Raw genomic sequence first — 15,050 nt, 5'->3', positions numbered from 1 at the left:
GAATACTTTTAGTTTTCCTGGAGTAATGTCCCACTTACAATGGGGAGCTGCTTCAGTTTGCTCTCCCACTTACTTTCTGATACATGTGGAAAGGACACTAGATTAAATGAAAATCAGGGAACTTGTGTTCTAATTATGTGTCTGAAGCTTACTAGCTCTTTGACCTTCCCTGGGCCTCAGGTTATCTGATTCTTGAATCTAGAGCTGGGACCTTATAGCTTTTCTAGTACAACCCTCTCATTTTCATATGAGAACACCTACAGAGGTTAAGTGATTTTTTCCCCTCTGGCTCCCCAGGTAATGTGGAGTAGAGATGGAATTTGAACTCAGGTTCTCTGATTTCAAATAGGTTCTTTTTCTACTTCAGGCAAATGAGGGGACTTTTAACTAGGTTATCCTCACAATCATAAACTGCTCAGTTTTTTTTGGAAATGTGTAGGTTCCTTTTGCACTCTCATTACTATTTTACTTTTATGACTCAACTAAGTCATATGTTAACTTGTTATAAGACTCCTAGCTTTTTTTAAGAACTTTTTTTTCTTCATTGTATACTGTTATGGTGATGTAGAAATTTCCCAGTGATACAGTCTGTGTCTAACCTTTCTCTTCTGAATTCTGGTCAAATGCCACTGGAAAGCCATGGTATGTAAACTAGAGCTTGAAAAGAACTCGAAGATACTTTAGACCAACTTTTTCTTTTTACAAATGAAGAGACTGAGCTTAGAGAAGTTACGTGTCTTGCACAGTCACATGACTAGTCAGTGTCATGATGTCTTTCAATTTCTAATTCATACTATTATGATCATTTTCTTTCTTTAACTGAGACAGCTTTGGTTCATACTAGTAGTAGTGATGATCTTATTTGGCTAATTACTTTAAACAATCTACCCATTCCTTAGGTTGTTATTATAAGTATATTCAATTTTAAGCAAATTCATTGTATAAAAATTCAAATTTACAAGTCTCATAATTGAGAGGAGTGATTTTTGAATTCTAAGTGATGTCCTCAAACATATTTTAAAATGATTTCATTTAGAAAAAGTTAATTTACACGAATTTATATTGTACAAACTGATGTTTACCTGTTCTACCATCCATTTACAAGTAATGTATAATTGTTTTATTATAATTGTTATTGTATAGATGTCATTATCAGCTTTAGAGCCATCCCAGAATCTTTCTTCAAAGTTTCAGATTCAGAGAACAGACTATTTTGAATTGTTATCCTCTTGAACTAGGCACTTGAAATGAGTGAAGGAGATATTTGTCTGAGATAAAGTTGTAGCCTTTGTTGTTAAAAAAGAAAGCTTGGAGTCAGTGTTTGCCCCAGAGGGTGAGTCTGGTCTGACCCTGACCCCACAAACTGCTCTCTGCCTTGATGACCAGTCTGTCTCTCTCCTCCTTTGCAGGGGCTTCTCCTCTGTGGTGGCTCTTGGGGCCAGCATCATCTGTAACAAGATCCCAGGGCTAGCTCCCAGACAGAGGGCAATCTGTCAGAGCCGACCTGACGCTATCATCGTGATCGGAGAAGGGTCTCAAATGGGAATCAACGAGTGTCAGTTTCAGTTCCGAAATGGTCGTTGGAACTGCTCAGCCCTGGGAGAGCGGACGGTCTTTGGGAAAGAGCTGAAAGTGGGTATGTTACCTCTTCCTTGTTTACTACAGAGCTGGGAAGAATCTCAGGGCCACCAAACAAGACTTTGAGCCTTGGTCTTGAGTGGATTGTTACCTTGTAAGCAACCTTACCTATCCCACTTGTTTATTTCATGCCCTTCCTCTCTCTGTGGATATACGATTTTGAAATTTCTTTGTCATCGTTAACTTGTTTCACTCATGTTTGATTCTTTATGACCCCATTTATAACTTTCTTGGCAAAGATACTGGAGTAGGTTTGCCATTTCCTTCTCCAGTTCATTTTACAGATGAACCGAGGCAAACACGGTTAAATGACTTGGCCAGGGTCACAGATGAGTTTTCTTGACTCCAGGCCCGGCATTCTATCTACTTAATTGCTTAGATGCCCTTATTTTTGAAAATGCTACACTCTTTTAAATGTACTATCTTCTATACTTTAATGGAGATAACTCCAACTCTCTGTCTCTCTCTGTCTCTGTCTGTCTCTCTCATACATGCACACATCTCGTTCAGATATTTGTTTCTTCACCAATGAATAAAAAAAGAGGGATGAAATACACAGTTGATGTCAATATTTGATCAAATGCCAGACCCAGAGAAGTAGCCAGTTTATGTGGATTTAATGTGTTTTGTTCTCTTTGACTTAGCTGAAGGAGACAGGAAGTTGTATTAAATTATTGTATAATTTTAATCCCAAGCCCCTGTCAGGAACAAGCTAATATTTTTGATTTTGGCCTTAGTTATCCAGATGGACACTTTATGATAATTATGTACCACAGGATCTTAGCTAACCATTGGTTGCTGCACTTTACTTGGGATATAACCTACTACCTCCAAAATTTCTTTTACCCCTCTTATCTTATTAGATCCTCCCAACCGTCTTAGATGGACAGAGATTATTGTTCATTTTACAGATGGGGAAACTGAGGTTTTGAGAAATTAAGCAATTTGTGATCAAGATCAAACAGTTAGTAGCAATGTTAAGACTGGAATTAAGGTCTTCTTTTACTCTAGTGCTCTCCACTTTAGAATCTCTTGTGGCATTTTTTTTTTCTTTTTGTGGAAGTCTATGGACTGCTTGGAGGAGTCGTTTGTTTTTGTGTCAGAGGTCAAGATTTCTGGAGCACAAATAATCTCAGGACAACATTAGAAATATGGCATTTAAGTGATTATCATCAATGGTTGTAATCACCTTCATGACTATACTTCTTGGTCTCCTAAACCTCTTGTCTCTCTGGCTCCGGTTAAAAAACTTTCCTTAGGGCCATTTTCTGGAAGGAACACAAATGTGAGTCATATGCCCCTTGGGCAACAAATAGAGCAAGATCACTGTGATCACATTGTCTTTCTGTGCTGGAGAGAATTCCTAACTCTTAGTAGCAGTCAGATTACAAAGTATCTCACTTTGCCAGGAGAGAATGATGCCAGCAAGTTGAATTTTGCCAACGGTCTTCTGCCATTGACATCCTTAATTAAATATCTTGTAGTTAATCACTTTGGCTTGAGATGGATTCTAAGTTTCTTTCCTTGCAATTGGTCCTTGCTGGTTGCTTCCTCTTTGACCTTCTCTTTACTGGGGTCAGATAGCCTCAGGTGCTTGCTAGTGACACCTTGGTGAATGGATGGATGGATGGAAGATGAAGAGGATTGGGTCTTGCCCCATTAGGGTGGTCTTCTTGGATAAAGAGCAAGATTGAGAGGTAAGGAGAAGAGGATGTGGCCATTGTGAAAAGGAAGCCTATTGGAGGTAGAGTGGTTCAAGAGAAAATCATACAGAGATAGGTGAAAAGAAATAGCAAAGAATGTGTTAAGAAAGCAGATTCAGAGGGAAGGAGAATAGTCTCCTGAAAAGATAGCATAGCCGTTTCCTTTTGTTTCTAACTAGAAGCTCTAGAGTCATGCAGAACAGGTTTAGGAAATCAGAGAATCTCTGTTAGAAGGAATCAGGATCAGGCAGTTCAGCCTCTATTGGAACTATAAATCCTGATTTTCTGATATCCAACAATTTTTCTGAACACTGTCAGTGACAGAGAGATCAGTACTTCCAGAAATGGGGCATTCCATTTTGGAAAAGAGCCAGTTGTTAGAAAGTCCTTCGTCTGTCCAGTTCAGACATATCCTATTGTAAAGTGAGCCCATTGGTAAAGATGTGCCTTCTGAGACTACATAGACAGGGAATAATTCCTCTTCCAAAGAGTAGTTGGATTTCAAAGATGTTTCCCTTGGGACTTTTCTGGGTTAAGCATCTTGGTTCCTCCAATTGTTCACATGACAATGTGCCATGCTTTCAGGTCCTTTCCTTGTCTTGATGGCTCTCAATTACCTGAGAGTGGGTAACTTGTAGCCATCCTTGCTGGCTTTCTCTTAGGTATAATCCTTCTCATATTTTGCTCTGTTTTTTCTGCTTCCTTTCTTAATTTCTCCCCACTCTTTATCTTCCTTCTTTATTCTTCCCAGCCATAGGATGATTAGTACTAAGTAGAGTGCTAGACCTGGAATCACAAAGAACTGGTTTCAAATCCAGCCTTTTATACTTATTAGCTGAATTACCTTTCTGGGTTTCAGTTTCCTCATCTGTAAAATGAAAAGCTTGGATTAGATGTCTGTTTATAAGATCCTTTCTAGCTCTAAATCTGTGATCCTTTGAGCATGTGGTTCTTGATACAATATAAGCTCTTTGAGAGCAGGGATTCTTTTTTCTCCCTCCCTCCCTCCCTCCTTCCCTTCCTCCCTCCCTTCTTTCCTCCCTTCTTCCTTCCCTTCCTTCCCTTCCTCCTCCCTTCCTCCCTCCTCCCTCCCTTTCTCTCTTCCTCCCTTCCTCCCTCCCTCCCTTCCTCCCTCCCTCCTTTCCTCTCTTCCTCCCTCCCTTCCTCCCTCCTTTTCTCCCTCCCTTTTACCCTCCCTTCTTCCCTCTTCCTCCCTCCCTTCCTTTTTCCCTTCCTCCCTCTCTTCCTCCCTCCCTTCCTCTTTTCCTCCCTCCCTTCCTTCCTCCCTTCCTTTCTCGCTCCCTTCCTCCCTCCTTTTCTCCCTCCCTTCCACCATCCCTTCTTCCCTCCCTTCCTCTCTTCCTCCTTTCCTCCCTTCCTCCCTCCCTTTCTCTCTTCCTCTCTTCCTCCCTTCCTCCCTTCCTCCATCCCTTCCTCCCGCTCTCATTCCCTTCCCTTCTTTCCCTTCTTTCCCTTCTTTCCCTTCCTTTCCTTCTTTCCCTTCCTTCCCTTCCTTTCCTTCCTTTCCTTCCCTTTCTTCTCTCCCTCACTCCCTTCCTTCCTGGATTTCTTTCTTTCTTTTTGTTTTTGCCTCCTAGGCACCTCACCTACTGTGTCTGACACATATGAGGCATTTAAATGATTGTTGATCAACTGTTTGAGGCTATGATATGTTTCCTGTGATCTCTAACTGTAAAGAGTCTTGATCAGAAAAGGAACTTAAAGAAGAACTGAACCTTGGAAATAGAATCAGAGGATCATAGATCTGGATCTATCCAGATCATTTTGATCTGGAAGGGACCTTAGAGGTTGTTGAGTCCAATTTCCTCATTTTACAGAAAAGGAAACTGAGGCTCAGAGAGTCTAAGGATATAACAAAACTCATATAACTAATACACAGAATAATTTGAACTCAGTTCCTCCTGTCTAAATCAAATACCCTTTCTAGTATGTAACAGTACCTCTCAGTAAAAACAAAAAACAAACAAACAAACAAAAAAATAAAAAAACAAACATCCGAAGACAATTCCATGATTCAGTTTATTGTTTCCAAATTAGTGGGATTGTGGAAAGGTAGATTCCTTCAGTGGTGATGAAGAATAGAGCTAGATAATAAGAAGAGAGCTGTCTTCATTATAACATGTAGTCTGTAACTCAAGATGAGATACTAAATCCTACAAAGAGAGATCTTAGCATGAAGTGAAGATTGGGTTGGGTAAAGGAAGAGTTTGATACAAGGTAGTCAACACAGGAAACTCTTCACATGGAAGGAAAAGACTGGTGAGTGGTTTATGCTAGGGCTAAGCAAGGGGGTGAAGCAATTATTGGACAGGGAACCAGTGCTAAGAATAGAAGAACCTTTGAAAGAGATGCTAAGGAAGCCATCAAGGAGACTAGAAGAATTCTTGAGGAAAAAGTCAATGTATTTTATGAAAAGCTAATAACTACTGGCTATGTAGGTGGTAGTATTAAGAACCAACCTGGGTTCACTGAGAATAAGCCATGACCAAATGAGTTCATGTTTTGCAGCCTGGCTTATAGCTCTACTACTGGAGTGGTATCGTGTAGAAGGATCTGGGTTCCTTTCCTAGCTTTGATACTTTTCAGCTGAGTCACCTTGATCAAGTAACTTAATCCCTCTAAGTCTCAGTTTCTTCGTTTGTAAAACTGAGGGGAGTGTTTTAGATGGCCTCTGAGATCTCTTCTAGCTTGACATCTGTGATTCTATGATCCTAAAACCACTTGTTTAAAATGGTTTCTCTTCATGCTACTCTGTAGTTGTGCATCCTCAGCCAAGTTGCTTAATCACTCTCAGCCTTGGTCCCCTCATCTTTAAAATGGGAATGATAATAGCACTTTCTTCACAAGATTCCAGTGAGGATCAAGTGAGATATATGTATCAAAAAACTGAAAATCTCAAACATAAGAGTTAGCTGTTATTAATTGCTAAATCTTCTTTTGCCTTTTCTCAGTACTCATCTGTCTTGACCTATTTACAGGTGGGGTTCTTTTAATAACTCTCATAAAGACTTTTCATAAAAACTTGTTTTCTTTTTAGCCTTTTTGACACTGTTCTCTCCTAATTCTTTTACCTTTCTGCCCATTTGGCCTCCTTTGTCAGATCTTCCTGTGTGCCTCGTTCCCCAGTGAAAGGTGAGACGTAGGACTCTGTCCTGAGCTCACCTAAGGTTCAGCTTAGTTGCCCTCCACTCTAGGACACCTTTGCTCATCTTCTTACTTATTAATAGTTGCCCCTTCTTCAGATATTATGTTTTTCACATATGATTTACATCAGCATATGACATATACATCATCTTCTCCCCAAGGGGAATGTAAGCATCTTGAAGGCAGGGACAGCTTTTGAGTTCTTTGTGATTAGTATATGTTTAACATATACCTGTTTGCTTGAATTGACTTTCTTGGTAGATTTACTAGATTGGTAGGTCAGGGCAGTGCTGTAGATATGGTTATTCTGAATTTTCAACAAAAAATTTGGTAGAATTTCTCAGGTTATTCTTATGGATCAGATGGAAAGATGTCAGCTGGCTGATAGGAGACAACTAGATGGCATGATGGATTTGAGTCAGGAAGATCCAAGTTTTAACCCTGACTCAAATACTGACTGGTTCTATGACCTCACTTAATTTTTCTCAATCTCAGTTTCCTCAAATGTATAATGGAGACAATAATGACACTTTAGATCTGGGTCCTCAAAGGCCAACTCATTTAATTATCTTATTTTTACGGTTGAGGAAGCTGAGACCCAGAAAAATTAAGTGATTTGCTCAAAGTCACATAGATAATAAGAATCAGAGGCAATCCCAGGTCCTCTGATTCCAGAGTCCATGCTTTTTTTTCTTTTTCATTATAATGTTTTATTGATGTTTTTAGGTTTTTAAAAAACATTTATTTTTAACATTCTTTTCTTTTAAAATGTTCCAAACTCTCTCCTTCCTTTCCATCCCTTTCCCACCCATTGAGAGGATAAAACAATATAGTATCAATTATACAAGTAAAAGCATGCAAAATACATTTCTATTTTAGACATATTGCCAAAAAAAGAAAAAAAGTGAGAATACACTTCAGTTTTCATTCAAAGTTCAACAGTTCTTTTTGTGGAGGTAAATAGCATTTTTTCATCATGAATTCTTTGAAATTGTCTTGGATTGATCAGAGTATCTAAGTCTTTCACTATTGATCATTACAACATTGCTATTAACTGTACACAGTGATCTTCTGGTTCTTCTCATTTCATTTTGCTTCAGGTCATATGTACCATGGTTTTGTTTTGTGTTGTTTTTTTATTTCTGAAACTACCTTCATTGCCCTTTCTTATAGCACAATGGTATTCATTGCCACATATGCCACATATGTCACAGCTTGTTCAGTCATTCTCCAGTTGTTTAGTATTTTAAATTCTTTCTCATCACAAAACAAAATTTGTTACAAATATTTTTGTGTGTATACATCTTTTTCCTTTAAAAAAAATCTCTTTAGGTACTGATCTATTAGAGATATTCCTGGACACACACACATACACACACACACAATTTTCTTTGGGGTAGTTTCAAATTATTGTTCAGTTGGACCAATAGTACGTTTCTTATTTCCCTCATATCCTCCAACATTTGTCATTTCTGATAGGTATGAGATGACACCTCAGAGTTGTTTTAATTTACATTTCTCAAATCAATAGAAATTTACAGCATTTTTATATGACTATAGATAGCTTTGATTTTTTTCATCTGAAAACTGCCTATTCATATCCTTTGACCATTTATTAATTGGGAAATGCCTCTTATTTTTATAAAATTGAGTCCATACTTTTTCAACATTACAGTCTTGCCCTTCTCCAATCCCCCACAGAACTGTTCCTCAGATATAAAGATGAAGTAACTCAGGAAAGAAAGCTTATATATGAAACTACCAGAGTTAGGACTTTAAAAAAATCTTGATACCATCTGATATAATCCTCAAAAATTTGGTCCCAATCTATGATTTCATCAGTAGGTGAACTCCCACTAAGGAAATTCCCTTCACTGATACAGATCAGTCACTGCTTTATAACTAGAGGTCTCCAGGGAAGCTTGGGGCTCTTTGCCCATAGTCATACAAATGTGACTCAGGTTGGAACCCTAGTCCTAAGGCAGAACTGGAACCTGGGTCTTCCTCTGTCTTTCTGTCTCTGTCTGTTGTGCCATACAGCTTTTCACCAATGAGTAAAAATTGGTTTAGGGTAACTATTGTGCATGTAAGTGAAACCAGTACTGAAACAAAGTATAGGATACATGAGCTCTGGCTTTGCAGCAGTTCATATGAAAAAAGACAACAGGTTTTAATTGTCTGAAAGCTTAGTATGAGTCAACAGTGTGATGTGGCTGCCAACACAGCTAATGCAATCTGAGGTCATCCTGAGAGAAGTGTGGTGTCCAGAAGAAGGTCAGACCACATCTGGAGTATTTTGGGTGCCCTACTTTAAGAGGAATATTTATAAGCTGGACATCTTCCAGAGGTGTAAAGCAGGGTGGTGAGAGGTCAAGAAAGTAGACCATCTGAAGAAGAGGCAGAGGAGCCAGGGATGGAGGCTTTACCTGGCAAAGTGAAGTTTTAAATGGGGTTGAGGGAATGGCAGAATTAGGATCTAGTCCTTAGATATCTGTAGAGCCTGTGAAAAAGGGTTAAATTTCTTTTCTATCTACTTGGTACATATATATCTGAGTCAGGATTTGAATGCAGGTCCTCCTGATTCCAACTCCAACACTCTCATCTATTTACTGTCTTATTTGGCTGCCAGAGAAATGCTAGAGATGGCAGAATACCCAGAATCAGATCTTAAAGGAAGAGTCCCTGGCAAGGATTATATTTATGAATGTACATTCATGGGAGTTAGCCTCTCAAGGAGTCAGGAAACAGGAGGCACGACCAGGTGGGAGGAGGGCCTTATAAGTCTTAGAAGGCGCAGTCCTGGTGATCCAGGGCTTAAGGTCTTTGTTTCTTACCATTGTTCAACATTTTGGGCTAGTGGTTCCTCTCCTCCAAATTTAATCTACCGGGCTCTTTGAAGGAGCAAGAAAGGTCCCAGGGAAGAGAGATGTCAGGGGCGAGGTTGGGCTACATTGAACAAGCATTGTCTAAATTCTGGACCCCTCATACAGGACATTGACCTTTGAAATCTCCTCTAGGAATACCCTCTATGGGGTCTGGGAAATCAAGCTCTCACTTTTTGTAATCCTGGCCAGCTTGTGTTTCTCTCTTATCCTAACCCCCCTAAGGTTTGGAACAGAGAACAAAAGCAGCTCAGAATCCCTCCCAAGATGTGGTTAAGCTGATGTTTTTCCCTGTTCTATGATCAGTGATTCCTTATTTACTGTAAATTAAAAATAAATTTGCCTAAGTAATCCTCCCAAGCTTAAAAAGAAAAGCTATTAAATTGGCTTGACCTTGAACTCAGGGCTTCCCAGGGCTTCTTCCCAGGTCTTTGCAGTGAAGGGCTACCTTGGGCCCTATTCAAATTAGAGTACAAAACTTAGGGGAAAAACAACTCAATCAACAGGTATTATTATGGGCAAGAATCTGCTAGGATATACTATGGGATATGAAAAATTATGAGATGAGGTCTTGCCCTCGAGCAGCTAATACTCTCACTAGGGGATATTGCAATGTATGAACATGGCTGTATACGTGAGATTTATGGGTAGATAGTAAGTCCCATGAAGGTCAGGATAGATTTTAAAGGTTATCTGGAAGTGATCTCCCTGGTACATGATATCCCCTCTGATCTCATAGCATTTTATTTTGTAACCCTTTAAAGAACTTGTCTTGTATTATTATGCATCATGCCTTAACCCTCTACTAGAATTTTAAGTTCCTTTTGGGCAGAAAATCTAGACTTTGTGGTTCCTCCAACTCCTAGTTCAGTGCAGTAGGCAATATTTATTATTTTTTTAATTTTGTTTTTAATTTTAAAGAAATGGCATGGCCAGGAGGTAGAAAAACACCAGGTCTATCCGTTTGCCTGGAGAAGGTGGCTTCTTTTAGGGTAGTGGGAGAAGAACCTGGACATGATAAAGTTGGGCCAGACCATGGGAATTCTTGAATGCTATTCTAAGGACCTAGAACTTTATCTTATAGAGTATGTGGAATTTCTATAGGCTTTGAAACAAGAGAATGATCTAAGTGATAGAGGCATTTCAGGAGATTATTGTCTTTGGCAACAAAGGAAGGGAAGGAATGAGGGCCAGAGAAACTGGAGATAAGGGGACCAGTGTGGAGAGGGGGATATTGTGATTGTCTACATATGAGGTAATAAGGGTTTGAACCAGGGTAAGAGTTTTCTAGTGAACCTGCAGGGGAGAATGTTATGATACCTTCTGATCAAAGAGGGAGGCTCCCCTTTTCTTGGCCCAAGTCTGGAGGGTTGGGAGCGGAGGTGTCAGATGGTTAGAAAGCAAGATTTTGGAGTTCAGGAGGCCTTGATTTGTTGGTAGATGCTGGATGGGATGATATCAGTTAGATGGCACAACACATACTACCCATCTCCTTCTCACAGCTACAGAGAAGGAACAGGATAGACTGGAACTGAGGAGAGGTTTTCAATGAGCTTTCCTTACTAACAAAGACTAAAAAGAAAAATTTCAGCAAAATCGATGGACTCATGGCCACATTTCAAACAATCCACACCCATAGATACAACTCTTCCAATACAAAAGGAGAGAGGGACATTTTTTTTCCTGTTCTTCTTTGGGGTCATGTTTGTCCATTGAGTGAATTTCTTTTTCCAATCCAATTTAAGTTCAACCCAGTAGACATTTAGTTAGTGCCTATTCTGTATAAGGCATTATGCCAGAGGCTCTCCCCCTGAGGAACTTAACCTCTATTAACTGTTCAGATGGCTGATTTGGTTCATTCCATGTAGTTTCTGGTTTTCCAAATTCTAGGGGAATTACCCTTAATTCTAAGTCCTGCTCCAATAATGATGTCCTGCCCACAATTAGAAGGATATGAAATTGGAGGGTTTTTTTTTTTTTTCATTAGTGGGATCTGTTGTACTAAGTCACAATAACTCTGACAGCCCGGGTTTCTAGCTCTGACTACAAAATGCTTTCCCCATAACAACCTCATTAGGAATGTGATACTGATATTCTTATTCTCATTTTACAAATGAGGAAACTGACTCAGAGAAAGATTAAGTGACTTTGCCAGGATCACAGAAAAGACAGATAAAGCAGTGATTAAGTATCACTTAATTGTGATTATTGTGGACCAGGAACTGTGGCAAGTACAGGGGAAAAAAAAGGTGAGTAAGTCAGTGTATATCCTCAAGGAGCTTCCATCCTGATAAAGGAAGACAACACAGAAAGGGGAACTGGGAAGGGGCTCTTGTTTGTGCACGGCGGGTTGGCTGGAAATGTCCAGGAAGTACTGCAGAGGTCTGAAATGGAGGAAGGTAAGCCCCAAAGCTGTCCTATCAAAGCCTACGGTGGTACCCTGTTGGCAAAGTCCAGTTCCTGAAGGAAGGGAGTGGATGTGATGGTCAGATGGAATTGATTTAAAAATAGCATGTCTGGAGATGTCCAGGATATGGACTATTACTCAGCATCCGAAGTCAAATTTGAACTCAAGACTTCTGACTGCAACATCAGTGTTAACCAGTAGAATGTCCTTCAGGGCAGAGGTTTTTCAGTTTTGCTCAATACTTAAGATTCGGCACTTATTTTCAGTATTTGTTCAACAGGATTGTTTGTTGAATTATCCACATTCTCTCACCTGTTCCTTTTTAATGATCATAGGACCAAAGATTTTCAAGAACTAAAAGAGATTTTAGAGACCATCTAGTCCAGTTTCCTCATTTCACAAAGGCTGGTGGAGTGGGGATGACTTCTTCAAAGCCACACATGAGATGCTCAAGTCTTCTGTCTTCAGATTCAGTGTTTCATATTGCCTTAGAAGTCTGGTAATAGAGGGGAAAATCTGAACAAAACTACAGATCCTTGAACTATTTTTTTAAATTAAAAAAATTTAAATATTTTAATTTTTTCTTAATTTTTAAAATTAATTTTTTAAAAATTTGATTCTTGAACTATTAAATAAATACTGAAAGATTACTATAATCAGATACTAAGCATTCAAAGCTGGTTATCTTCTGTCCGGTGGCTGAATCCAGTCTATAACATCACCAATAAGTAGCCATAGTGTTTTTGCTTCTAATAATAATAGTTGACATTTATATTGCACTTTAAGGATTAAAAAGTGCTTTCCATAACTTATCCTGTCAACATGTGTTTTTGAGATGACTTTAGGAGGGCTCTGGCCAGCTTTTGTCAGGGAACAGCCAAGATGTTTGACTTGGGAGTTAAGAACGGAACCTTTCAAACTTGATCTCATCAATACTAGTGTGCTTTTTCTGGTGAATGTTTAAGGTTTTAAGAACAAAAGATAGAACAAACAAAAAAAGAACTGGGGACTATAGTGGTTTTCAGTGTTTATATTATTCAGAACACTACATGATTTGTAGCTAGAAAGGAGCTTAAAGCTTGTCTAGTCCAACCCTCTCATTTTACAGATCTGAAACTGAAGTCCAGAGAGATGAAGTGACATTTTTGGTTTTTCTTTCTCCAATTCCCATTATTTCTTGTGTCTCTATAAATTTCTTCATGAATTTCATGTATATCACATTTTATTGATGTTTTCTTATGTTGATAAGTATGTGACTTTGTGGATGTGGGACTCCATCATCTGACAGAGCACACCTCTTCTGATTTGGTTGATAGTTTTCAAGGTTTGTTATGGGCTAAAATTTTTATCATCCTTCAGCCAAATAATTGCTCAAATTGATATACTATCATTTATTCATCCATCTAGCCACTAATGGTAGGACATATTTAGGTAATTTTCCACTTCTTTGGAATTGCAAACAATATTACTCTCTTTAAATATATGTCATAGTTTTTCCTCCTTCCATTTATGATGACTCTTCAGGTACTTAACTAATAATAGAATCCTAGGGTCAAAGAGTCTGAATATTTTTCTTTTTTTTTGTGTATACCAGATTATTTTCCCAAAAAGTTTGAAGCAATCTGCAGTATATAAGTGATTCTGTTGCTCTATGTTCACTTTTCAATATGTCTATCCATTTACAAAGTTCTGTTGTCTTCGATAGCTTTATTTTTATAAGTTTAGAGCCAAACATCTACATTTTGTCTCCTATTATGCTAAACTCTTTATATTTTATCTTGGACATATCTTTTCCCATCTCTTTATAATGTTTATGTTTGTCATTTTTATGGGGATGTTTCTACTATATTCATAGACTATGGAATCATTACTTCCTACCATAATGTACCCATTCAATCATTCTCATTGGATATGTGGGTTGTTTCCATTTTTTTTCTATTCTAAAGAAGGCAATTATTGGAAACTTAGTGGATAGCCATCAGCTGAATAAAGTTATGGTATATGAGTGTTAAGGAATACTATTGTTCTCTAAGAAATAGTCAGCAGGATAATTTCAGAAAGACCTGGAGAGACTGATGTGAACTGATGCTAAGAACAGTGAGTAGAACCAAGAGAATATTATACACAGCAACAAGATTATGTGATGATCAACTGTTATGGACGTGGCTCTTTTTAATGAGATGATTCAGGCCAATTCCAATAGACTTTTGATGGAGAGAACCATCTGCATCCAGAAAAACGTCTATATGGAGTGGTGATCCACGTGGTGTTTTCATCTTTTTTGTTGTTGTTTGCTTGCTTTTTTTTCTTTCTCATTTTTTCACCTTTTGATCTGATTTTTTTTGTACAGCATGATAAATATGGAAATATTTATAGAAAAAGTGCACATGTTTAACCTGTATTGGATTACTTGCTGTCTAAAGGAGGGGGAAAGGGGAAAAAGGGAGAAAAATTTGGCTTTTTTTTAAAATAACTTTTTATTGATAGAACTCATGCCAGGGTAATTTTTTACAGCAGTATCCCTTGCATTCACTTCTGTTCCGATTTTTCCCCTCCCCCAGATGGCAAGCAGTCCTTTACATGTTGAATAGGTTACAGTATATCCTATATATGTGTGCATAACCGAACAGTTTTCTTGTTGCACAGGGAGAATTGAATTCAGAAGGTAGAGAAAAATTTGGAACACAAGGTCTTGCAAGGGTGAATGCTGAAAACTATTTTTGCATATATTTTGAAAATAAAAAGCTATTATTGAGGAAGGCAGTTATGAATATTTTTGCATGAGTAGGCGCTTCTTCTTACCTTCCTTTTAACAATAGCTTTGGGATATAATCTTGTGCAGGTACATAGTTGAAAACAACCAAAAAGATTGACTAACTTGATAAGGTAACAGGTTGGCTCCAGCACATATTGTCCCCCACTTGGGACTAGAGATAGATTTCTTCCCAAGTTAGTGGACCTTTGTCATAGACTATCACATCAAGGGGGTGACCAATAACAAGCGATAAGGATGAGTCACACATTCCTAGAGGGAGTTGGCAAAGTTGTTTCTGCCTCTGGATTCCCATCCTCTCCTTGGCAGGGTCATTTACAAATCTCTGATTAGAACGTTAAATAATCAAAGGGTTCATGAAATCAAATTAGACTCACAGAAATAGAGTTGGGAAATGGTTAGAAAAATAACCATAACTTTCTTATGGAATTCAGATCAGAGGGATAACAACTTAGACCTTTGAAAATTAGCTTCTGTTTGGG

The 15,050-nt window shown here is 38.5% G+C and overlaps 1 protein-coding gene across 1 annotated transcript in view; it reads left to right on the top strand.

Moving 5' to 3' along the window:
* The window catches only part of WNT7A (Wnt family member 7A), a 93,235-nt gene that overhangs the window by 3,262 nt on the left and 74,923 nt on the right, over positions 1 to 15,050 (top strand). The window contains exon 2 of the mRNA XM_051983806.1: positions 1,410 to 1,636. Within this exon, the coding sequence (XP_051839766.1) occupies positions 1,410 to 1,636 (227 nt within the window). The remainder of the gene's footprint in view (positions 1 to 1,409; positions 1,637 to 15,050) is intronic.

This window comes from Antechinus flavipes, chromosome 1 (genome assembly GCF_016432865.1).
Source record: "Antechinus flavipes isolate AdamAnt ecotype Samford, QLD, Australia chromosome 1, AdamAnt_v2, whole genome shotgun sequence".
Lineage (NCBI taxonomy): Eukaryota > Metazoa > Chordata > Mammalia > Dasyuromorphia > Dasyuridae > Antechinus > Antechinus flavipes.
The sequence above is the reverse complement of the archived record's forward strand: the minus strand, read 5'-3'. Positions and strand labels throughout refer to the sequence as shown.